The following is a 24,599-nucleotide window of genomic DNA, read 5'->3' as shown; positions in this document are numbered from 1 at the left end:
GGTAGCAGTCAAAGAATACACGTGGTAAAATGGTGGGTACACACAACTATGTCCCTGAGAACAAGTGAGTTGGTATTCTAAGAACTCTTTGAGACTTGGAAGACACTTAAAACATTGTGTTCATAGTATTGAATGGTTCTCCACATAGTAATCTCAAAACATTATTACAAATATTCTTTAATTAAAATAATTTTATAACAGAATATATCTTGACATCTTTGTAACACAAGTTTTATAAGTATTTTCAAAAATTCATATTTTCCCCTGTCTCTAATTACTATGTCACTGTTTTTGTTTGTTTGTTTGTTGTTTTTTAGAGGGGAAAGTGGGTTAGGTGGAATTGGGGGTGCTGTGTGTTGTGGGATTTCTTATTGGTGTTTGTTTGCTTGAGACAGGGCCTAACTCTGAAGCCAAGGCAGATGACCTGGAGCTCACTGTATATCCCAGTCAGGCCTCAGCATGTAGCTTCTCTTGAGATTATAGGCATGTGACACCACATCAGACACTTCACTCATGTTCTTGAAAATTAAAGACATGAAAGCTTAGAAAATATTTTTCTTATACAATATTACATGTTATTTTGAAATATCACTAATCATTTATTCAGCATCTGAAAAGGCAACCAATATAATGTATATCATATCACATACATACCTAACAATGGAGTTTACAATGACATAACATGAAAAATATTGTTTTATTTAGAAGAAAAATAGTCAAATCAGTGGGGACCTCTACAAGGAAGTGCTGTAAAACTTATGAGGTCATTTAAAATAAGAAATAACAAAGAGAAGAGCTTTAAGAAAAAAAATGTACCCCAAGCTCTCTTATTTTTCAGTTCATTTTATAAAGCTTATTCCCCAACTTAAGAATGTGTGTTATGGGACTTATTAAATCCAGTAAGTTTTAGAAAGTAAATTCTTGTTAATTGAATAAAAAACGGTCAATTTTCAGAATTTAAGAACAGGCTGTAGACGGCCATCGTAGTTTCATACTGTTCTTTAAATATAGAAACAACTAGAGATTGGTATACTAGATGCCATTTGGGAGTTTGAGGGATTTCTGAATCAGAACATCATCAGAGCATCAGGGCTATAATGCAAGCCAGGTCCTTACCTATGTTGCATCATAGTGGGTGCAGTGGGCAAAGAGCAGCTTTCTTGCTTTTGGAAATTTCCATGGCCTCTCGGGAAATCTCTAACCCCTGTATTCAAATTTTCTGTGTCCAATTACTGACCTTCCTTTAGTACTTCTATTTATTTTTTCTAATGTTTTTTAGTAATTTGAGATTTTCATATATCATATTTTGATCATGTTCAACCACCCATCTATTCCAATACTCATACCCTGTTCCATACCCACCCAATTTTGTGTCCTCATATAATTCTTTTAAAACCTGTAAAGTCAAATTAGGAAATGCCTGCATTTAATAGGGTATATGGCTACCCAGTAGAGTACATTAGAGCTACAAGAAGCCAAAACTCTTAAAGAAAACCGAATTTCTCTTTTCCAGCAGCTATCAATTACCAATAACTCCTCAGCCAGGAATGAGACTCCATGGTCATCTGCCATCTCTGTGTTATGATTTGGGCTGGCTTGAGTTTACACAAGCCATATTCATGCTGTCAAAACTGCTGTGAGTTCATATGTCAGCTGCCCAATTGTGTGCAGAAAGCACTTTTCCTTGTAGCCACCCACTGCCTCTGGATCTTACAGTCTTTCTGAACCCTCTTCAGCTGTGGGAGGGAGGGGTGTGATGTAGATGTCCCTATTTAGAGCTGAGTACTCCCCAGTCAGTCACTTGTTTTCTACTCTTTGGCCAATCACTTGTCTCTGTGTTAGTCTCCATCTACTGAGAAATGAGGTTTCTCTGATGAGAGTCGCAAGATGCCCTAATCTGTGAGTATAATAAAAAAGATGCTTTGAGTTGGTCCTTCAATTTCTAACTCTTCTGAAGTGATGCTTGGTTTGTATCATTTTACATCATATGCCAATAGTATTTGACAAAACAGGTTTGATTACTTCCACTTTGATCTATTTCCCTCTTTTTGTGTGTGTGTGATTCTTCTCATTTTTTCTTGTTTCCTTTCTTTCCATACCACCCACTGCTCATAGATACACACCTTTCAAAGTGCTGTGGCTGTCATTCTCTATCTACACCTTTCACCTACAGTTCGCTCTCTCTAACCTTCACATTGCATGTTCATACCTTTAAATAGCATCTATCTGCTACAGTTCCAGCCAAAAAATGCTCCTCAGTTCCATGTATCCATTTAAGACCTCTATTTGTATCCATGGTAGGTGTCTCAAAATGAACATTTTTCAGATAAAGCCTGTCCTTCCCCACAAAGCAAACATTATCCAATGCTTTTCCCATATTCTTTATCTTTCTTCATCCTACCAATACCAGAAACAACTTCAAATTTCCTCTTTTTCTAATGCCCGAGGACCCCTACCCCAATGAAGACAATTCTTTTCTGTGACAGATTATTTTTTACCTGTTTTGTTGGAAGTCTTGCTAATGAGTCTCCATAATGCCAGATCACAAAAGAGTAGCCAGTTTTCTTTCTGTGTGCTAAATCAATTATATCTGCCACCTGTCCATAGAATCATGGTATCAAATAAAGCCAAGGCCTTATCTGTTCCTTGGTACTACTTCGGTCTCATCTGCTACATTGCGTCACTCTAACTCATTGCCATCTCTGAGCTCTTGTCAATCTTTTTTCTTTGCATGGCCTGTCTCATCTGCCTGTAGTTCCTCTGGCTAGATATGTTCACAGCAGATCCTTTTTCCTCTTTTTTTTTTTCTTCGAGACAGGGTTTCTCTGTGTAGCTTTGGAGCCTATCCTGGCACTTGCTCTCAAGACCAGGCTGGTCTAGAACTCATAGAGATCCACCTGCCTTTGCCTCCCGAGTGCTGGGATTAAAGGTCTGAGCCACCAACGCTGGGCCCCCTTTTCCTCTTAGGGTCTGCTCATACATTGCCTCCTCAATATGATCTACTCTAAATATCCTGTTTAAAATGTTAACCCTTGCCTGCCCTGTGTCCTCAGTTTCTGTGCTTTACATGCCTTCCTTTATTTTCAGTCATTTCACAGAACTTACATTTTCATTATGACCATGTTTTACTATTTATTACCTCAAAGCAGAGCATATTCTTCAAGATCAGAAATCTTTCACTGTTTTGCCCACCAATATATCCCAGTCTAGAATGATATCTCCATCACAGGAGATAGAGAATCAAATAAGAGAAAAACAGATGTCATCCCAATGTCCTTTGAGTGAACACTAAAAGTAGTAATTAAGTATACTTCCATTTAAAATTTCAATAGGTAAAAATAGTTTTACTGTCAAAACATGTAGACTTCATTGAAGATGAAATCCTTAAAGTTGTAATTTCTCTCATTCAATGGTCTACTCTATGAAATGAGCATTTGTCAAATTTCTATAAAATAATAGAGATGTAAGATAAGTGTCTTACTCTTTTTGCTCAAATCTTTATTTTTCAGTAAAAAAGAAAAAACAAACACTGAACAAAATCATTTTGTATATGCCCAAATACACAAGTCATAGGGAAATGAGACACCTCAAACTAAAGCATAGATGAACCAGAATCACTGCAAACAGAACCTCTGCTGGAGCCCAGACTCAGATAAGAATGTTAATGGGATAAGAAGGTTGCTGGAATCTAAGTGTGAACTGGAGACTTACCCTGATGGGCTGTGCTGTGCAGAGTCCCCTACTCTTTCCTGGGCCTTCTTTACAGAAAACACACCAGGTTCTCTAGTTGAAGACTAGAGAAAAACTCCCTTGTACATTTTGCAAGGTGAAGGAAAAATAAAAGGTGCTAGCAGAGCCTCTCTTCACCTTAACGGACTGGACTAGGGACAGTTATTTTATCAGAGCCTAACCAGCCTGTGGGGTTTTACCAAGGCCTAACCAGCTGGAAGAAAGGGCTTACCCTACCCAAGTTAACTTTATTTTAGGTTTGACATGGGAAAAGGGAAATACCCAACACCCTCTTCATACCCGCACAGAGGAGGGGGAATGCCCAACTCCAGCTCAGGATAGACATTCTGTCACTTCTGTAAGGTGTGTGTGGGGGGTGATAGTGGCTGAGAAACACGTATGAAAGCCATATCCCAAATACATAGGCTCACTAAATAACTAAATCTTAATTATAAGATAATGCAGTACCTCACCTGCCAAAATTGTTGCCTATTCCTAACGGGATTCTGAATGAAAGAATGACATCTAAGATCCCAGATATCAAGGTATTCCTAGTGAAATGCAAGCAGGACTGAACAAAGACACTACTGGAAATTTTAGCCTTTGACACAGCTACAGAATACACAGTAAAAACACCTTCTCCCTAGCCTTACAAACATAGAAACATCACACTAGTTAACTTTGTTTCTTTCACTTGAAACATCTTGTCTGGCTTCCCATGGTGAATATTATAAGGTGTGTTATAAAAGACATAAGGCAATCTGATGAAGCAAAGCCCGTGTCAAAACCAAATTCAAGTTGAATGCATGCCTGTAATCTCTACACTTGGAAGATGGAAGCAGGAGAATCAGGAATTCATGGTTACCCCCAGGCCAGCCTGGGCTAAGTGAGACCCTAATTATCAACAAACCAATAGCATTCAGGAAACAAAATAAATTCAAATGTGGAAGAGATTTTGGAAATGTCAAACCAAGTATTTAATGAGTGATCTGTATGCAAAGAGAGACACTGAAGAAAAAAAAAGATGGGTAATGCAAGAGAGAAGTGGAAACTCTAGGGGTAAAAGTAACCGAAAGAGAAAGAATATCTTGATGGATCACACTGTAGACAAGACACGGACCTCCAAGGAAAGAATTGAGTAGTTGGAAGACTAGCTAATAAAACTTCCTAAAGTGAAGGCGAAGGATTGAAAAGAATGAAACAGAATAGCCAAGAATTGTGGGAGAGTTACAAAAGATGCCACACATATCATGGGAAGAAGAGAAAGAGAGAATAGAAGAAATGTTAGAAGTGACAGGAGAATGCCTTCCAAAATTCATGAAATGGGCCACACTGAAGACAATACATACCAACATCTCTGCCTAGAATATCGTGTTCAAGTAACATGAAAACAAGATATTCTGAACACTTTGTTCTGAATTGAAACCATCCCTTTTTAACAGGAGGCTTACTAAGGTTAAGCAAATAAACAAACCTGATAGCCTATGTGTTAAAAGTGGGGTAGATAACTACTCCTATGTGAGTTCTGTCACAGCAAAGAATCGCCCTCAGATCTCTCCTGTGCTTTATTTTTCTCAGAGAACAGTGTCATGTGCTTTCATTTACACTATCCATAGTAGGAGAAGAAAAATCATATTTAAAATTAATTTTTAAATCATTTTGATTGCCTTATTGCATTTTATAAAATATATTTCTTGTTGTTTAAGTGTATTTATATGTGTGTGTGCGCACTTGCAAGTGCATGTGTGTCTATGTGTGTGTGTGCTTGTGTTAAGAGTTCTTTTTAGCAAGCATTTGTTATTTTACAATTGGAAAAATGCAATCTTCTCTCCTGATAAAAAGGATATAGAGAGAATGTAAGCTGAGTTAGAAAATGTCACTTGCTGAAGTGCTGTCTTCGACTTCAAAATGATAGACAGATAAGATGGCAGTAACTCAGCATGAGAGGCATTCCTGGAGGTATTTGTTGCAAATTTTCTAGTTTGAAACTAGACTGAAGCAGGAACAATATGTACTTGACAACCACAGTTTAGACTTCCCAAATTTTCCTTCTGGGTAAATACGAATTATTCTGGCCGGGTATGTTATCAGGTTATCCAAAGGGAGTTGTTACGAAAAACAATTTGATCCCATTTTCTCTAACAAACCAAGACTGGCTCCCTTCTGTGTGCCTGAGTAATTTCACTCCCCCCCCACCTCTCTCTCTCTCTCTCTCTCTCTCTCTCTCTCTCTCTCTCTCTCTCTCTCTCTGTCCCCCCATCTCCTCTCTCCCCTTCTCCCTCTCTCCCCCAGTTATTTAAAGGGTTCTGCCCTTCTGAATGGCTCACCAGAGAGGCCTTCCTATCTCAGTCTGAGTTTTGAGGACCCCACTAAAAAGTGTTTTTCAAGAGAAAACAAACAATTATATTTAATCTTGGTTGGTGCTGGGTAATGCATGTTTCCTTGGATACATAATTTTCACTTGTAGAATACTGATCATTTGTTTGGATGGTTTTACTGAGAACATGAAGGCAGGGGAATTTTACATGAAGCAAGTTCCCCTAAGTCACAGCCATGGTTTCTGCCCACTTATATATCTCCTCTATTGTTATTTAATAGGAAAGGTGATTACTTACTAGCTGGGCAGTTTCACTTGTGAGCTTGACTTCTTTGTCAACTGCCTTTTAAGTCTGCATGTTTGTTTTTTCACAAAAGCACTTTTAAAAATTCCATCTCCAGATATCAACCCATGAATTGTTTTGTTTCATTCTTGGAATGGATATTACTCTGTATTCCACCACAGTTATGAGTCTGACTGGTGATTTCTGAGTTCTACATTGTTGCAGACTCTAAATTAAAATTTGCTTTCTAGTTCAATCATTTTAATCTAAATTTTTTCATACTTATTTTGTGATTCTTTAAAATTTATTCAAATTTATTTCAAGTGAACAAAGGTTATTATTCGGAGGTTTTCTAGATAGTCTCCTCTAACTTCTGATGTTCTGTTTTATTTATTTAATTTTTAAGATTTTTAAAATTTATTTTATTTGCTTGTTGTTTGTTTATATTTGGCTTTTTTTGAGACAGGGTCTAACTATGTAAATTTGGCTATCCTGGAACTTACTATGTAAATCAGCCTGGCCTCAAACTCATAGAGATCTGTATGCCTGTCTATGCCTCCCAAGTACTCACATTAAAAATGGGCACCCACATGTCAGCTCATAACTGTCTGTGACTCCAGTTCCAGGGTACTCTCATGCAGGTAGAACACCATGCACATAGGGAAAAACTGGGTACCACTATGCCCAGCTAACACGTGTTCATATTTTTAATCATTAAAAAGTATTTTATAGAATTGTTCTAAATCTTGAGATTTGAAGAAAACATCCCATGACTTTCATTAAGAAATCGAATCATTTAAAAATGAAGATATATATTCTTGCTATATGCTTATTTACAATGCTGTTTTACCTTTCATGCCTTGTTTTTTTCTTTTTTATCAAATTTGAGGAAAATAAGTTATTAATGTGCTTCATGCTAGATGATACATTTCAGCATATTTTCTATTGGTTTAGGTGTTTTTGTTTTGTTTGTTTTTAAGGCAGGATCTCCCTCATGATGGTTATTTTTACATGTGAACAGGATTAAGTTAGAATTCCAGCTTAATTAACCACTAATCTAAGTTTGGCTGTGAAGATGCTGTGTCTATGTAACTAACACCTGAACTCAATTGAAGGTCTTAGAACAAAGTTTTCCTAGAAAACAGAAATTCTGCCTCAAGGTTATAGCATTAACTCATGCCAGTTTCCACCCTGCTGGCCTGCCTTACAGGCTTAGAAGAAATTATTATCAGTTCCACATTTGCAAAAGTCAATTCCTTTAAATAAACAAATAACACTTCATATACTGGACAATTATGTATGTGTATATGTATGTAAATATATATGCATATATATATATATATATATATATATATTTCTCTAAAGAATACTAACAGAAAAAAATCTTAGCATTTGGTAGTATAAAAACAAATATACACATAAAGAAGATATTTACCTTTTTGTGCTTGCCTTTTGATATATCTGTTAGCACTAATGAAATAAGTGAAATGGAAGCTAACTAGTCTATGCACAGGTGTTTGACACCATGTCATCATAGAATGTTCATGAATGCATCAAGAAAAGCACCACTAACCAAAATAATCCTTTAGTAAGAATAAAAACAGTAACAGCTTCAGTGCCATGAAGCTAGCATTCCTTTTAATCATTAAAATCACAATATGCCATCATAACAAACCAAATCTACATATGCTGGGTCAGAAAAAAAATGTTGCTGTTACGTAATAGAATCTAGTGTTATTTAAATATTTGCTCACAACAATATTTTATTGCTTTAATCACTCACTCTTGTACTTGAGTCACCAAGTACTTATGCGCCTTTATTCTGTCTGAAGTTATTCTATCTAAATGTAAATACCTTGAAAATTTTTTATGCACCAAAAACTATTTTATTAAATAATTTATTATTAAATAACTTATACAATTAATTAATATTTGAAGTAATATCATCCAGCCCTTTCAGAATTTACAGTAGGTCTAACCAAAATTCTCAGCTAAGACTAATTAAATAAGCAGAGGAGTTTATGAAGAAAATTTATCTTTCCAATCCTCTTGTTCCTCAAACTTACCACAGGGATAAAATAGTAAAACAGAAAGAAAAACAAACAAAAAAACTCAAAGAGTTGGAGTCAATACATTTGACATCTGCAAAGTGAAATAAAGGAAAATAGAAATCACATGTAAGAAAGTGAAATTTCTCTGGAATAAAGTACTATACTGCATTCATATTTTAAATGATATACAATATGTATCTTAGAAATTAAAAATATGAGAGCTGAAATTTAAAATTCATCATTGTGATGGAACTTCATACAGGAAATTTCCATGAAGGCAAACCAAATCGAGGAGGAAAGACAGAAGTCTTAGTTTGTGTTTGAGGCTTTAATATGCAATTGGAAGTGAAAGAAAGATGTTTTGTAATATTACTGAGAAAAGCTTGTCAAAAAAGTCTTTTCAGAAACAAAACACTTAAATGTCCAGATCCAAAGTTGTCATCACTATGAAACAACAGCCTACTACAACACACAGTAGAGACCACAGGATGCCACAGTCTCTCAAAGGCAATCACAGAAGAGGAAGAGGGAGGAGCAGATATTTTAGTACATCGTTATCCAGCTAGAATTTTATAGTGGCTAAACTGTCGTGTGTGTATGTGGGCATGGAGGATACAAAGTTTTCAAACCTGCAGTTTCTTTACTCATCTTAGGATGCATGTAGAAGGAGGACTTCATCAGAACTGGAAGAAAAGGAAGGAAGGGAATTTCCTTATTTGATTAGAGAATCAGTTATTCAACACAAATGCAAGGCAGAGGAAGGTATTGTACGGATGGTCTGTAATGGAAGCCCCTGTATTATATGTCTATGTCAGCAGATTAGGTTGGAGTGCAACAATGAGGGACTCCAGAAGGAGTGCCCTTACAGGAAAATCATACCACATAGAGACCTACTGATAGCCTCACTCTGGGAAATTGCATTGGCTGGGTTTCTTTTTCTTTTGTCTTCCTTTACATAGATATCTTGGAGATTTAGGAAAGGATTGAAAATGTCCATGCCAAAACAAGGTCATCATGACAGAAAAAGAGATATACTCATCACAAACTACTTTGGTCAGCATATATTAACCAAAATATTGATGTTGAGACGTGACACCTTGCACTGAGAGATTGGAAATGGGAAATAATACACCCCTGGCCATGTGCAAAAGCCAGCCATTACTATCTTAAATGGTCAATGACTTGAAAACCACTAAAGTTCCTATCATTTTGAAATAGGAAGACAAATACCAGAAATCAAGGGAGAAAATACTACAAAGAGTTACCTCAGAGTAGAAGAATGTAGAAGAAATTTGAGAACAGTCAAAGCCATAAGGTTTGCCTGTAATTTTATCATGTCTTTCTTGGGTGTTACTCAGGTTTTTGATTTTTATGAAAGTTAAAATTATTTTTAAAGTTAAATGACAGAAAGAAAGGAAATAGCATGGTGAATGAAGCCTAAGGCCTTTGGAAACTACAAATGAAAGAATTTTTCTCCTGTTCACTTATCTAAAATACTATATCCAAAACTACCTTTCTGAATCTCCTTTTTGCATACTTAGTGGTTTCACCCATCTGCTAATGACATGAGTAGATGTCTTTACATAACTTTGTGAAGACTGGGCCTCCAAGCTTCTGCAGCATTAAGTTCTCCTCTAAAAGACAAAGGGATCTGCATGATGCTGAATATTTTTTAGTTAAGAAGGAATGAATTATTAATCCATGCATCAAAACATAATATTATGGAAGTCAATATTCACGACCTCTTTTTTATTTAAAAACTTAAATAAACGACTCAATTTTTCATTTATAAATACTAAACCTTCTATGTGCCCAATATGAATTTTATATTTTTTGAAAAATCAGGAAAACTGTGATATGTTGAATATAATTGGCCCCCATAAGTTCATAGGGAGTGACACATAGGGAGTGTGGCTTTTTGGTGTATGAATGACCTTGTTGGAGGAAGTGTGTTACTGTGGGGATGGTCTTTGAGGTCTCATATATGCTCAAGCCATGCCCATTGTCCCAGACCACTTCCTGTTCCTTTGGGTCCTCAGCTCCTTCTCCAGCACCATGTCTGCCAGAATGCTGCATTGCCTCCTGCCATGATGATAATGGACTATAAACCTCTGAACTGTAAGCAAGTCACCCCAATTAAATGTTTTCCTTTATGAGTTGCCATGGTCATGGTATCCCTTCACAGTAATAGAAACCTTCACTAAAACAGACATATTGAGATTATATATATATATATAATATATATATTATATATATATATATATATATATGACCAATAGTTACAACAGGTTTTGGATAATTACTTATCCTGAGAGCATAGTAACACTTTGACCAATCTTTGAGTGAGTCTGATAGCCAGGAAGATATTAGGCCTAGAAGGGAATTTTGACCAGAAACCAGGAATATGTTTTTCTCTTTCACACAGTGGTTCTCAACCTTCCTAATGCTATGACTCTTTAATATAGTTCTTCATGTTGTGGTGACCAACCCCAAATCATAAAATTATTTTCATTGATACTTCATAACTATAATTTTGCTGCTGTTTTGAATTGTAATATAAAATCTGTGTTTTCTGGTGGTCTTAGGCAACCCCTGTGAAAGTGATGTTTGACACCCAAAAGGGTTATGACCCATAGGTTGAGAAACAGTGTGTCATTTCTGCTGTTTTTCCTTTGTCTGGGATATAAATAGTCATATTAGCAACATATTAAAAACCAGCTGTAAGAGTAAAATATTTATATACCCTCTTTTTAGTTACTTGCCATTTTTCAGGAAATCAATATTTCATAGCTCTTCGGTGTCCCATCATTTTCCATCTTCCTCTAAGGTTACTATAAAACATTCTATCCACCTCAGATCAGTTATTTTCCTGTCACTTTGTGGGGAAAAATGGACTCAAGCCTAAGGCGTTTAGACTGATACCCAAGCATGGCAAAAGCAACTGTGTAACATCTCTTGAGTTCAAGGAAGTATCTGAACTCATTCAAAAAAGTAATGCAAAAGAAAACCACAATGGTGTGAAAGCATCATTTCCTTGTCATATTTAGAGGGAAATACCTATAAAAACAAAAAGGGTTTTTTATTTGTTTAATGGGGCATTTGTAGCAGATTCCCATCCTTGGTTTTATGAAATATTCTGCTGTCTATATACGTGAAAGCTAGTCTCATACAGCATATATGCTGAGCTACCAATATAGTTAAGAGTAACATTGTAATTTTCCTGAAAAAGTGACCCCTCATAAGGAATATGAAATTTTGATTCTAATGTATAGTAGAAACAGGGCTAAAACATTTCATGAAGGATGTTCAAAGGTTGTTCCTTGGTTAGCAGAAAACTCTATTTAAATCTACCTGAACAATTCTTTTAACAAATCCTGCTCTTTTGTTGTTCATATTTAATAAGTGCATATCATTCCACTACTAGATGAAATCAAAGGCTGAGAATAAGGTTGACCAGTTGAACAAGTTCCCGTCCAATAGACTTCTAGATCCTGCTGATGGCACATCTTGCATACTAAGTTCATCTGAATTTCCTATCTCTCCCATTGCAATGTCCATTGAACAGAACTCTAATCCAGCTGGATTTCCCACTGGAATTGCTATGCTCCTATGTTCTGCCTCTCCCAGTTTAACACTTTCTTGATTAGGATAAATCTCAAGTTTATCTCTTTGGATAGACTTCATGATGCTCTATGGATGGCTACACACACACACACACACACACACACACACACACACACACACACACACACACACCTGCCATTTGTATTTTTATGCTTATCTCTGTCTGCCCTCTTTTCTCATACAGCTGTGCTGAATTTTCACTCACTTGCTTACCACTTTTCCACAGGTTGCGTTTGCTGGGTAGCTTTAAATTTGTCCTTGCATCACTTGACTACCATTTATCCATCTATCAGCACTGGATTCATAATCCAAATTCGTTACAAGTTCTAACCTCTCAGTCTACATGTTTGGGTTCTGGGTTTGTTCTCATTTATAAGCAAGTGATAGGTAGAAGATGAAAATTCACTGATTTGAAAACAAGAAAATGCTATCTATTACTCATGAACAGAAAGAAAAGCTCTCAGTCAGGTGCTTTGAGATAGCTAACAGAACACTACCGTGAGTTCTAAAATTTGCAGTGGTCCTAATATTTTATAAAATCAAATCATGCAAATGATCTCCATACCTTTAGTCCAAAAATGAGTTGACCAAATTTTAATTAACTTTTAGCATGATAGAATTTAACTTACAACTCTAAAACCTGTCAAAAGATTCACATCATCTCTTTTTGTAAGTGTGTAAGAATAATAAGGGCAGGGAAAAATCAATTTTGAGACATTTAAGGAGGTAGCTTTTGACAAAGCTTAATGATCTTAAGTTCTTTAGTTCTACTTTATTTCACTTTCAAAACAACTCCATGAGAGCAAACTCAACTTGTTCTAAGCTCCCATTTTGAAAGTTATTGAGCCTTGGACCTTACCTGTGTTGAGAATTGTCTTCAGCTGTATTCTCTGTCCCTTTTATTTTTCATTTTGAGACTGAGTCTTGCTAAGTTGACCAGGATGTTACCCAGGCAGGCCTGAACTTGCCACCTTCCTTCCTCAGCCTCTAGAGAAGCTAGGATTATTGGGCATGTTATCAGGCTTGGCTAGAACTAGGTTCAGAATTCTATAATCCTCTAATTGCCCCATTTACATAACATAAGCTTGAAATTTTGGGGTACAAATATCTTTGAATAGCAAAGACTTATGCAGATACTTTTAAAATATAAAAAATCAGTGAAGATTGAATATTGAAATACACTAGTGTAAAAATAATTTATCATATCATTTTCTTTAAGTCAGAGAATCTATGTTAAAAGAAATTGCGACCAGTTATAAGAGGCTGAGATTTAAAAAAAAAAGTCATAAAATAAGAGTAAGGGACACTGTGGGAACAAGAAAGCTGCTTTTGGATGCTCATTCTAAAAATTAACTCTTAATAACAAGTAGTAAAAAGAACTAGTGTTTCAGTCTACCTGAAGCTAATAGTTAAAGTATTTTGTGCTTGGATAGCAGTTTATAATATACCTGCATTCTCACTACTTAATTTGCTCCTTAAGACAGATCTGTCTTGGTTTTCTTAGATACAGATGCAGAATCTAGGAGACTTAATGAATGACAGGCACAGCATCCCATTCAGTTTCTGAATCCATTGTGATACCCACCCACCCGGGATACCATTCTCAGTGTATACTTACATTTCAGCACCCCTTGGATTTCATAAACAGGCTTGAGAATCAAAGTACCATAAAAGCCTTCAGGGAATGGATTGGGTGAGTCCCACTTGTTTGAGAAGTTTGTAAGTTTCACAGTCCGTGTTCTGTTCTTTGGGATCTTCCATTCAACAATTTCTTTTAGGGTATAAATATGTTCATCCTCACACTCATAGAATTCTCCTTCTTGTGACAGTGGCAAAGTAAATGAATGACTCTGATGATCCCTTACCACACCGCAATTCACCAGCATTTCTCCATCGAGCTCTTCCACTGAGTTGAGCCTTATTGCCTCACCCTGCTTTATGGTGAGATTCTCTAGTTCTATATCCTTCAGGTGATAAAAGCAAGGATGTCCTAGTCTACTAGGTCCAATCTGAATGGTTCTTGTGATTTCTTCCATGGTAAGGTACGGAGTTTTGTCTGCCATGACTTTAAATAGACCTAAGAACAGAATCATGTGATTAGAGTTATTACAATAAAAGTTCTCATAAGAAAATCACAATGATAAAGCCATAAAGCAAGCATAGTATAACTTTTAAATATTAGGTGCTTATTTCATGCATGTGTGTGTGGAGATAAGTATGCTGATGGGCATGTGTGTGGATGCCAAAGGGTCACCTCTGTACCACCCTTGGGTACACTGTCCTTTCAGGCAAGGTCCCTTTTTAGCCTGGAGCTCACCAAAGAGGCTCTCCAGGGAGGACCAGGGCCCATCTAGATTTCCTTGAAAATGAGATATCAGGCTCCTTGTTCAGCTTTCTGACCTAGAATTTGGGGGTACAATTCAGGTCCTCAAGCTTGCTATGCAAGCATTTTACTGACTGAGCTATATCCTTAGGCCAAGATGCTTATTTGAATCTCAAACTCTTCTATGAAAAATGTCAGCATATACCTTTTAGATTATTAAATCATCTAAACAGGAACAGAAATGGAAACAAGGAAAGTTTCTTGAAATACCAAATACCATGTCCTCAGAAATGGGATACCTGACTAAGACATGTGCTGTCTTAACTACCAGTGTGATTTTAAGAAAGGCACTTAATCTCTCAACATTTTTCTAATTTTTAAAAAGAGAAGATTTGATTAGTTTTTCTGTGAATATATTCTACTTTAGACACACCAAATTAAAAAGTGAGATACATTTCCCAGAAGGAAATAGACCCAGTCAGATTTTGATTGAAAAGTTGTACAGTTGGAACTAGAGGATAATGTATTAAATGCAGTTGGACCATATGCTTTAAGATACATTTCATGTTGTTTATACTTTACCATAATGAAAAATAATTGCATCTTCTAATTAATGTAGGATTTCTGAGCTACTTTTGAAGCACTGTGATTCTCCAAAGGGAAAATTGGCATGTAGAATGTCCAATTTTTCTTTGCTTACAGAATTCTCAGAGGAAAACACACATGAATAAATCATAACACAATGTGTCTTGGTATATCAGCCCTCCTCACAAGGCATCATGGAATTATGTCGATTTAGATTGTTGGAGTGATTTTTGTGCAAGAATATGCATACGTGTTGTGAGTGTGAATGTATGTTCTTATGTATGTGCCCATTGTATTTGAGGGTGTACATGCATATGTGCCCATGTCTGAGGGAAGGCAGGAATTGACAGAGGGTGACAACACTTCCCACTTCATTTATTGATGCAGGTTCTCTTACATGAGCCCAGAGCTAACTGATCATCTAGTCTAACTAGCCAGCTTGCCTCAGACATCACTTGTTTTTGCCTCCCAAGTACTGGAATGGCAGACAGCTGCTACGCCTGCCCTGATTTTTAACTTGGGTTCTGAACTTTGGACCTCATGCTTGTATAGGAAGCACTTTTTCCACTGAGCCACCCAACCATCTTGCAGAACCAAATATCTTTTTTTTTCAGTTTTTTATAATTTGAACTAGAAACAAGATTGTTTTACATGTCAATCCCAGTTCCCACTCCCTCCCCTCCTCCCCTACTACCCCCCCAACTAAAACCCTACCTATCACATACCCTTTCTGCTCCCCAGGGAGGGTGAGGCCCTCCATAGGGGGTCATCAGTGTCTGTCATATCCTTTGGGATAGGGCCTAGGCCTACCCCCGTGTGTCTTAGCTCAGGGAGTATTCCTCTATGTGGAATGGGCTCCCAAAGTCCATTCCTGTGCTAGGGATAAGTAGTGACCCCCATGGGCTACAGTTATTTCAGGTAAATCACAGCCCCCCACTCCATCTTTTGGGTGTCCTATTGCAAGAAGAACCTGTATCTATGAATCTGTATGTTTTCTCTTAGAAGGTAACATATAACACAATTTAACATACCAAATGGTGGGATTCAGGGGAACTATTTGATTAACTTATCTCTTCATCTGCTATTGCAACCAGTCTGAAGAGGCCCTCCTAGAAGTAGACATTGTTATCAAATGGGACAAGTTTGCTTTTGTTGATGATGGCATCATGTTGTATATTTAATTTACAATGTCAGAAACTGAACACAAAATTAAACACAATAAAGACCGATCTGTTGTAGATTTCATCATTTTTACCATCTTGTTTCCACAAAGAATATAAGAGTTTGAAATAGAGAAGAACAAAATCTACTCATCCCACTCTTAGTCAAGCAGCAAACTTGCTGTTTATGCCTACCTACTTGTCTGAACACTAGGTTCAAATATCATGTTCCTTTATTTTTAGGTCTATTATTCAGATGTGGGAAGCAATCTTGGTTGTCAGCAATGGAAGCGTCTTTTTATAGAAGGCTGTCTACACACACGTCTACTGCAGTCATAGTGTCCTTTAGCTTCATTTCTGTGATGAACTATTAGAGAAAATGGAACAGCTTTCTCGAATTGTATCTTTGATACCTTATCAATCACACTGTAGGGATATGATTCCAATAGTTTCACAAATAGAGACTTTCTTTATGGACATGCTTTTTCCTAATAATGTGTGCTATTCTTTCTTCACATTTATTTATTTATTTATTTATTTATTTATTTATTTATTTATTTGTGTGCATGTGTTTGACACACATGCCATGGGAAGCATGTGAAAGTCTGAGGCTAACTTGGAAGGGTTGGGTTTTTAACCTTTTTACCATGTGGGTTTTGGAGACTCGGATTACCAAGTTTGATGACAAGTGCCTTTTCCTATTAAGCCATCTTGTTGCTTCTCACTATTATTCATAACTTAGGAGAAACAAAAATTTTAGAATGAATATGTTAGTTGAAAAAATTTAATAAGGAAAAGGAAGTAAATAAAATGTTGAAGTTAGTTAATAAGTGAATTTATTTTATCAAATCTTTTACTTTATATTTTAAGGGAGTTATAACTTATAATTTGTTATGTGCACATGTTTGTATGGGACTCTCCGTGCCATAGCATGTGTGGGGAGGTCAGAGAGCAATTTACAGGAGTCAGTTCTTTTCTTCTATGATGTGTCTCCTATGGATTAAAATCAGATCATCAGATTTGACAGCCATTGCCTTTACCCACTGAGCCATCTTGTCAGCCATTAACCAACACTTAGTGATTTTCAAAACACTAAGAAGTGAGACATTTTTAGAAATATCCAAGTCTGAACAATTTTTTCATATGCATTGTGTGTCTTGACAATTATCTTTTGGGAACAGTAAAGCAAACATCACTACTGGGAAGCATGAAAAAGATCACAATTTTCACAGCCTAATCATGGCTCTAAAAATATCTCTAATCAGAGCTGTGGCATCCATGTTCTGCCTCTAGCCACCAAGCCAATCTGTCTCCCTGATACACATATGACTTACAAGGACACTGTTCACAAGAACAATGTGTTTATTCTGAGTCACAAGGTATGTTAACCGTTCTCCCAGGTGGCCTTCCCTTTACACAGACTAGCCAGTGTACCCCAAACCCAGGAAGGGTGATCACTCATTGTTAGTTCTCTGTGCACAATTTATTCTCATCAGATAGGGTTTTTTTTAACCTTTTATCTTCTCTATAATCAATTTTCACAGAAATAAAGAATACATTTGAAAGTTATGTTTCCTCAAAATATATCACAGAATGACTTTGAATACACCATAGAAAATCATTTAGAAGATTACTGAGTCCTTTTACTCTAGTCTAACCTTCAAGCTTCTTTCCTAGTTCCAACCAAATCTATATCTTCCATCTCTAGCAAATAACTCTGAAATAAAATGTAGCTACTTTTTTCTCATCATCTTCTCATATCAGCAATAGCAGAGTTTTTAACTTATTAGCAGATCACCATGGGCAGAAATTTGCATGCATGATACAATTTCATTTTCAAAATAGCAACATAAAATAGTTCACATTAATAAAACATGAATATTTCACAAATAAAGATGTGAACTTTTGAATAAATTTTCTCTTATCATAAACTCATAGAAATATAGTAGATTTTTGCTTTTAAAAGTACAAAGGATTAAACACAGTTATGCATTTCAATTTTGCATCATTATTACAAAGCAGCAGCTGTCTAGGGTTTCATAAGTTGACATGTGTTTTTTTTCCAGGTGTTTTCTTCCCTTTGGGGTATAGAAAGACAATAGAACTTTCAAAATCCAGCAAGACAAAAAGTGAAAATTACTGATCTTTAGGACATTGTCTGCACTAACCCTGGTATTAGGTGGTACTCAGCCTCTACTATAGTGATGCATAGAGGGAGGACTAGGGACTCAACCAATCAGGTTAAGTGATAGCACTGCCCAATCAAGTTCATCTACATTCAGTGTGCTGTAAGCCACTAGACATATTGAGGCAGATTTTTAAAATATATGATTTTGTTTTTTTTTTATTTTTTTCCAACTTTTTTTTATTTGAATTAGAAACAGGATTGTTTTACATGACAATCCCAGTTCCCTTCTCCCACCGATCCTCCCCTACCCCCCCCAAATAAAACCTTATCTGTCACATATCTTTTCTGCTCCCCTGGATGGTGAGGCCTTCCATAGGGTGTCATCAGAGTCTATCATATCCTTTGGGATAGGGCCTAGGCCCACCCCCGTGTGTCTTCCCTCAGGGAGTATTCCTCTATATGGAATGGGCTCCCAAAGTCCACACTTATGCTAGGGATAAATACTGGGCTTCTACAGGAGGTCCCATGGATTTCTGAGGTTTCCTCACAGAAACCCATGTTCCTGGGGTCTGGATCAGTCCCATGCAGACAGAAACAGCTGACCTGAACATCCGGGAACTCTTGCTCCCCAGTCTGATAGCTGGAATAAAATATATGTTTATAGGTTTCAAATACAGTGATCCTCATGAAATAGGCAAATACCTTTACACACACGCCCTATAAGAAACCATGTGCTGAAAATAATACCATCACAAACACACAGGAACAAAGCCAAGCAGGACAGAGTTGGCATTTCTATTCCCACCTAAGTTTTCCCTCAGCCACATGATGAGGTATAATAATAATGCTCCAGCCTAATGAAACAGGAAAATAGGCTGAATCTTCCTTAATATTTCAAAGTTAACAAATATAAATGTATATCTATTGTTATTATAAGAAAACTCCTACCTCTGAGGTACAAATAAAATCTAATATATACAAACATAAGCAGATAAACTTTATCTAAAAGTGTATATGAGATGTAGTTTAAAATTTTTTAAAGGAATGATGCATGTGAAAGAACTGGTTTGGCAATAGGCTTTCCAGTTGAAGATTTCTGTGAATCTTGTCTTACCATCATTAAAGCAGCGGCTTCCTCAGGTAATCTCTAAAGATGGTTTGATTTGCAATCAAATTCCTAAACATCCTTGTTAGCCAGTATTTGTCTATGAAATATTTCACTTCACATGTTTCTTGATGATTTTTTTCTCTCATTTTGTTGCATCCCAAGACATTTTGCAGTAGATCTGTGTATCCCTATGAAAACTTTTATATCGATTCATCTACTGCAAACACTGGGTTTGTGCTGTGTATCCCTATGAAAACCTTTATATAGACTCCACAAACCCAGTGTTTTAGTAGCATATGTATCTATATTCAACCTCAGGTTGCAACTGTGTACATGGAATGTCCTACAAAACAGAAAGCTTAAAGTCCTTGAGGAAATACCAGGGTAGACAGGAATAATCCTATGAGAAACTTCTCTGGATTTCCTAGTTGAATACTGGATAATTACAGAACACCATGAGCCAATAATGGAGTCCTACAGATTTCATAGAAGTTTTCATGACTGCTTCTCATTCTCTAGAAAAATTGTGGGAAGTCTCAAAATGACCCCAGTAAGGAATGAGAAACAAGCCCAAGTTTGTGACCTGGAAATGTTGCATGGAAGTTCAGCTGAATAGTTGAGAGGGAAGAAATACATCAAAGATAGTGACCAAGCTGCAGATTAAGGCAGGCTGTAGAATGCCAATGCCCAAGCATCATTACGTCAATAATTGCACTGAGATGGTCTGCAGTAGCTATAGAAATCTTTTAATACTTCTTTTAAGCCAGAAGTGAAGAATATTCATCATAAATCTTTCAATTCATTTTTATCTCTTTGGTTCAATGCTGCAAAGAACACCCCCAACAGCACCTCTTCTTCAGAGGCATTTAAACTCTTTGGAAGGACATCGTACAACAAGTTTGAATTCATATATCAGTTCAGATGGTATAACCTGACACCCATGGCTAAGGCTCCATTGTCATAAATGTGCCGTGCAGATTTGTCTATGCTAGCATTCTCTTCGAAAGTGGTAAGGTAAGGATGAGTAACAAACTTGATTTCACAGACTCTTATTGAGATCACAACTTTTGCAGTTTCCTCAACCCACTGAGTCCAGTCCCTTGTGTCATAAAGACACATGGAGACTTCAGGACTTCAGGATTTCCACAGACTGTATACATACCTCAGCATATCACAGTGAGTTTTGTTGGAGGGTCTTCAAATGGTGTAAATTTACTGAGTTTGGGTAGTAGAACCCAGGCACATGGATGGTAAGACTTGTAGGTAGTTTCACATAGGGAATGCCAGTTCTAAAAATTGGGGTTCAGTTCTGGCCTATCCCTTTCCTCAGTGCATGTGAAAACACTGGAGATACAATGTTTTCTTCTAAAAAGTAGGGGAAATTATACCACCTGCCTTATAAAGTCATTATGATTTTTAAATCAAAATAGGTAGCATTTTCAAACAATACATTAACAAACTGGTAATTATCTCTCATTTCCTCTCACTTGGGTTCAAAGCCATTGAAGGATGGTTGTAAGGTCAGATGGTTTACTATGCTACAAGTTCAGTGCCAACTAAAACACATTATATATTCTAGGCTGGCTCCAATAGATGAAAACAAAATCTACTACTCAGTCCCTAATATACATAGAACAAATTTTCCCAGTGATGATAATTTCTACAGGTTTCACCACAGTGTTTGAAAATGGAAATGAGCCTCAGGTGACATGTGTAGGTGGCCCACCTCTGGAGAAGTATTTCCAGGTTGCTTTCAGGAATCAGAACCTACACTTTGATAAAAGGCTGAAAATTTAACCACCATAATTTCCTGTCCATAAAGAGCAGTGGTGGAGAGAGTGAAGGGAAAGAGGGAAGCACATTTAAATGCACGTGTTGTGCTGCTAGTAGTATTCACAAGGCAGGCATTATACACAGTTACCCAAGTTGCCCTGAACAAAAGAAGCCACGAAATGCCAAGGTGTTTTTGAAATCTCACTTTATTCAGGACTCTGGAAGGTAGTTGAAGCCATAGAAGGGGGACTACCCCTCCCTCTGTTTTAATGATCTTAATTTGCTAATGGAATATTCGTGGCAAGGTTTCGGGAGCCATGCGGAGCTGATAGTGTTGTTCTGTATTGATGTCGCTGGCAAATTAAATGTACCTAAGTAGCCACCTGTTTGTGCTTATGATTATGTAAAGCCCCATATGTTTCCCTCTCTACACATGGGAGGTAAATATTGAAAAAATTATTCTGGTGTGAAGGGTGAAAACAGCAGCAATGCTTTTGTAACTGTCAACATATGCCATAGTGTTTCTGGGGAGCGTGGTGCTTTGTTTGACATATTTGCTGATTTTTGCCATGTAGTCGTGGGTTTTGTTTTGTTTTTTTTTTAAATCTCTTACCCATAGTTATGCAAAAATAACTAAACTCCATTTACATTAAATTCAAATTAAGAGAGGTATAATTTTCTGAGATAACTATAAGTTTTAAATGGATGCTACAGATTAAAATGTAAATCGTTTGATTTGCAAGATAAAGAAAACTGAATGACTTTCCCCAGCCTAAATTCACCAGCCTAAAATAGAAAACTTTCTCCAAGCATAGCCCTTTGATTCCAGGCAACAGGAATTCGAAAAATTTCACCTAAATTAGACATCTTTAAGCTTTACCCAAGGAAAGTAAACAAACAGGGATTTCTCTATGCTTTTTCCTATGGCTTTTAACTAGTAAGGTTATCAACAGTCGAATAACCTCTTCAACTTCCCAGAAAAAAAATTTCACTTCCAAAGGTGATTGAGAATATAGAAAGTGTATCATCAAGACAAAAAATAAGAGAACAATTGCTTAAAACAAAGGAAAAATAAGAAAGGCAGTTGAAATTAAGAATTTTAAAGGTCTTTTTAGGCTGAGCTGAATTTAATAAAATGCTCCTATATATTTTTAAAAGTTAATCATAGTAAGAACAGATAATCATTGTGTTTCTGCTGTGTATTTTGTGTCAAGGTGTATAGTAAACCCGTAGGACATTAATGTTTTACAACTCAGTGGATGAGGAAACTCATGAGTCGAAGAATTTAGCCACAAGTTCACTCAAACATTTATTTTTTAATGTGTGGAGTGGCAATGTGTGTGTTTAGGGTTCATCTATGCAGATATATTCACTATTAAAGTCACTTGTATTTTCACTAAACTTAAAGAGCCTCTTTTAATTTTTGACATACACTCTTAAACTTTTATGTATGTACAGATAGAAAAGTTTTTCAAAACATTTAAACTCTACTATATAATTTATTTGTATCGGCTTTCTCCCTTTAGTATCAAATGATGATTAAATCTAATGTTTTAATTTTTTTCACAAATAAAACTTTTAATGGCTGAATAATATGGTATAACATTTGTCATTATTTACAATTTTTGCATCCGGGCTTTTAAGTTGATTGTGTTATCTTGTCCTAATAAAAATTCTGAAATGATTATTTCTTTAGAATTTACTCTGATATGTAGAGCAATGGAGTGATGCTTTAAACATCAGAAGGCCCCTTTTTGTGTAGAGTGCCATTCTAAGAAGGCTGGATCAAGGCATAGACAAGTATAGAGCAGTCCTAAACCACAATCTCTGTACATGTGCAGAGTACATGTTGATTGTTGCTAGTTGCTAGTTGATTGACAGGTAGAACCTGAAGTATATCAACTCCTATCAGAAGGGATAAGCAATCTATTGCTGAATTTAATTTCAGACAGAGTATGATTTACCCTTCAGTTGGACTGAAGAGTGGTCATTTATTTAAGCTTCACTCCCACAATCAGAAAAAAAAAATGTAGCTGAATTGCACAAATGGAAGTTTTCACTATTGTGTTAATTTGTAACAGTGAGTACAAACTAAATTCTATATGGGTAGGAGCCATTTGAATTATTTCTGTCCATTGCTTGCTTCTCAGTTAACTTCCCACTAACTTTGTCTTTTTGTTGATATTGTGTGTGTGTGTGTTTGTAAAAATTGAACCTAGAGTCTCACACATGCAAACCAAGTATTTCTCACTAATTTACACCCTCAGCCCTATTTTTTTCCTTATTTTTTGGGGGGGGGATTGGGGCAGGGGGAATCTAGATAAGATGTTCAGCCTTGAATTCACTATGAAACCCAGGAAGATCTTAATCATGGTGATCCCCTTGCCTCAGATACCAGTATTATAGCTGAGATTACAAACCTGCCACATCAAGATAAGCTTTTATTGATTTTTTGTTTTATATTTTAGTTTTAACCAGTCTCATAACTTGTAATCTGAAAGCTGTTTCAAATATAATTCTTAGCTAAATGTTAATTCTTTCATTTATTTCTACTTTTTGCTATGTATTAGAAGGTTGATGATCCAATTTGATATGCTTTTCTGAATTGTATGTAACTATTAATGAAGAGATATTCTGTTTGTTGATTAGAAGGCTCCATATAACAAACATCTTTATTCTCCACCCCAAAGTAATATTCTGCTTCTATAACATATAATATAGCTCCTAACTTTATATTAGGTACTAATATTGATAGAAAACATACTTGCTCAGCATTCCATTTAGAAAAATATTTAAATATTATTGCTTTATTAATCTCCAAATTGGACTTCACAGTTATAGCCTCAAGAACCAATATTTCCATAATTACTATTCTAAAACATAAGTTACATTTATCATTGAGCCAAACATAAACTAATTCAGAATCAATGTATTTACAATGTTCAAATTTCTTTTTTTTCTTTTTCTTTTTTTTTTTCTGATTTTTCGAGACAGGGTTTCTCTGTGTAGCTTTGGAGCCTTTCCTGGCACTCACTCTGGAGACCAGGCTGGCCTCAAACTCACAGAGATCCGCCTGCCTCTGCCTCCCAAGTGCTGGGATTAAAGGCATGCGCCACCAACCCCCGGCTCAATGTTCAAATTTCTAATTCAAATATTCAATGTATTATTTTATTTTTAATACACTTTTCCATATATTTTGTGGTCCTTCAAAAATGTATTTACTCTTTTCATGTAGCAACCTATTGTGTGTTGAGTGTATTCACTCCCTAACCTCCTACCCTGCCTTTGTTTACTTTATCGCCCTCTCTAGTTCCCATCATTCTCTAGACATTTATATTCCTCTATTCAGGTCACATACACATACATAATCAAGTCAGGTAACTATTCACTGTATAAACCTAATATATACTAAACAGTTATAAAAGGCCTCATAACAGTATGTTCGTATTTATAAATATGTGTTTATATCTCTGTTACTGTTTCACACATATTTTGCAGCTTGTCATCTAGAAAATTTG

General features: G+C 36.2%; 1 protein-coding gene across 5 annotated transcripts in view; it reads right to left on the bottom strand.

Annotated features, from left to right (window-relative positions):
- Window positions 1-24,599, bottom strand: part of Themis (thymocyte selection associated) — a 205,060-nt gene that overhangs the window by 97,645 nt on the left and 82,816 nt on the right. For all 5 annotated transcript variants that reach the window (XM_027402857.2, XM_027402858.2, XM_035440329.1 and 2 more), the window contains one exon: window positions 13,623-14,081. In XM_027402857.2, the coding sequence (XP_027258658.1) occupies window positions 13,623-14,081 (459 nt within the window). The remainder of the gene's footprint in view (window positions 1-13,622; window positions 14,082-24,599) is intronic.

Source organism: Cricetulus griseus, chromosome 2 (genome assembly GCF_003668045.3).
Source record: "Cricetulus griseus strain 17A/GY chromosome 2, alternate assembly CriGri-PICRH-1.0, whole genome shotgun sequence".
Lineage (NCBI taxonomy): Eukaryota > Metazoa > Chordata > Mammalia > Rodentia > Cricetidae > Cricetulus > Cricetulus griseus.
Note: the sequence above shows the minus strand (reverse complement) of the source record. Positions and strands in the feature narration are given on the sequence as shown.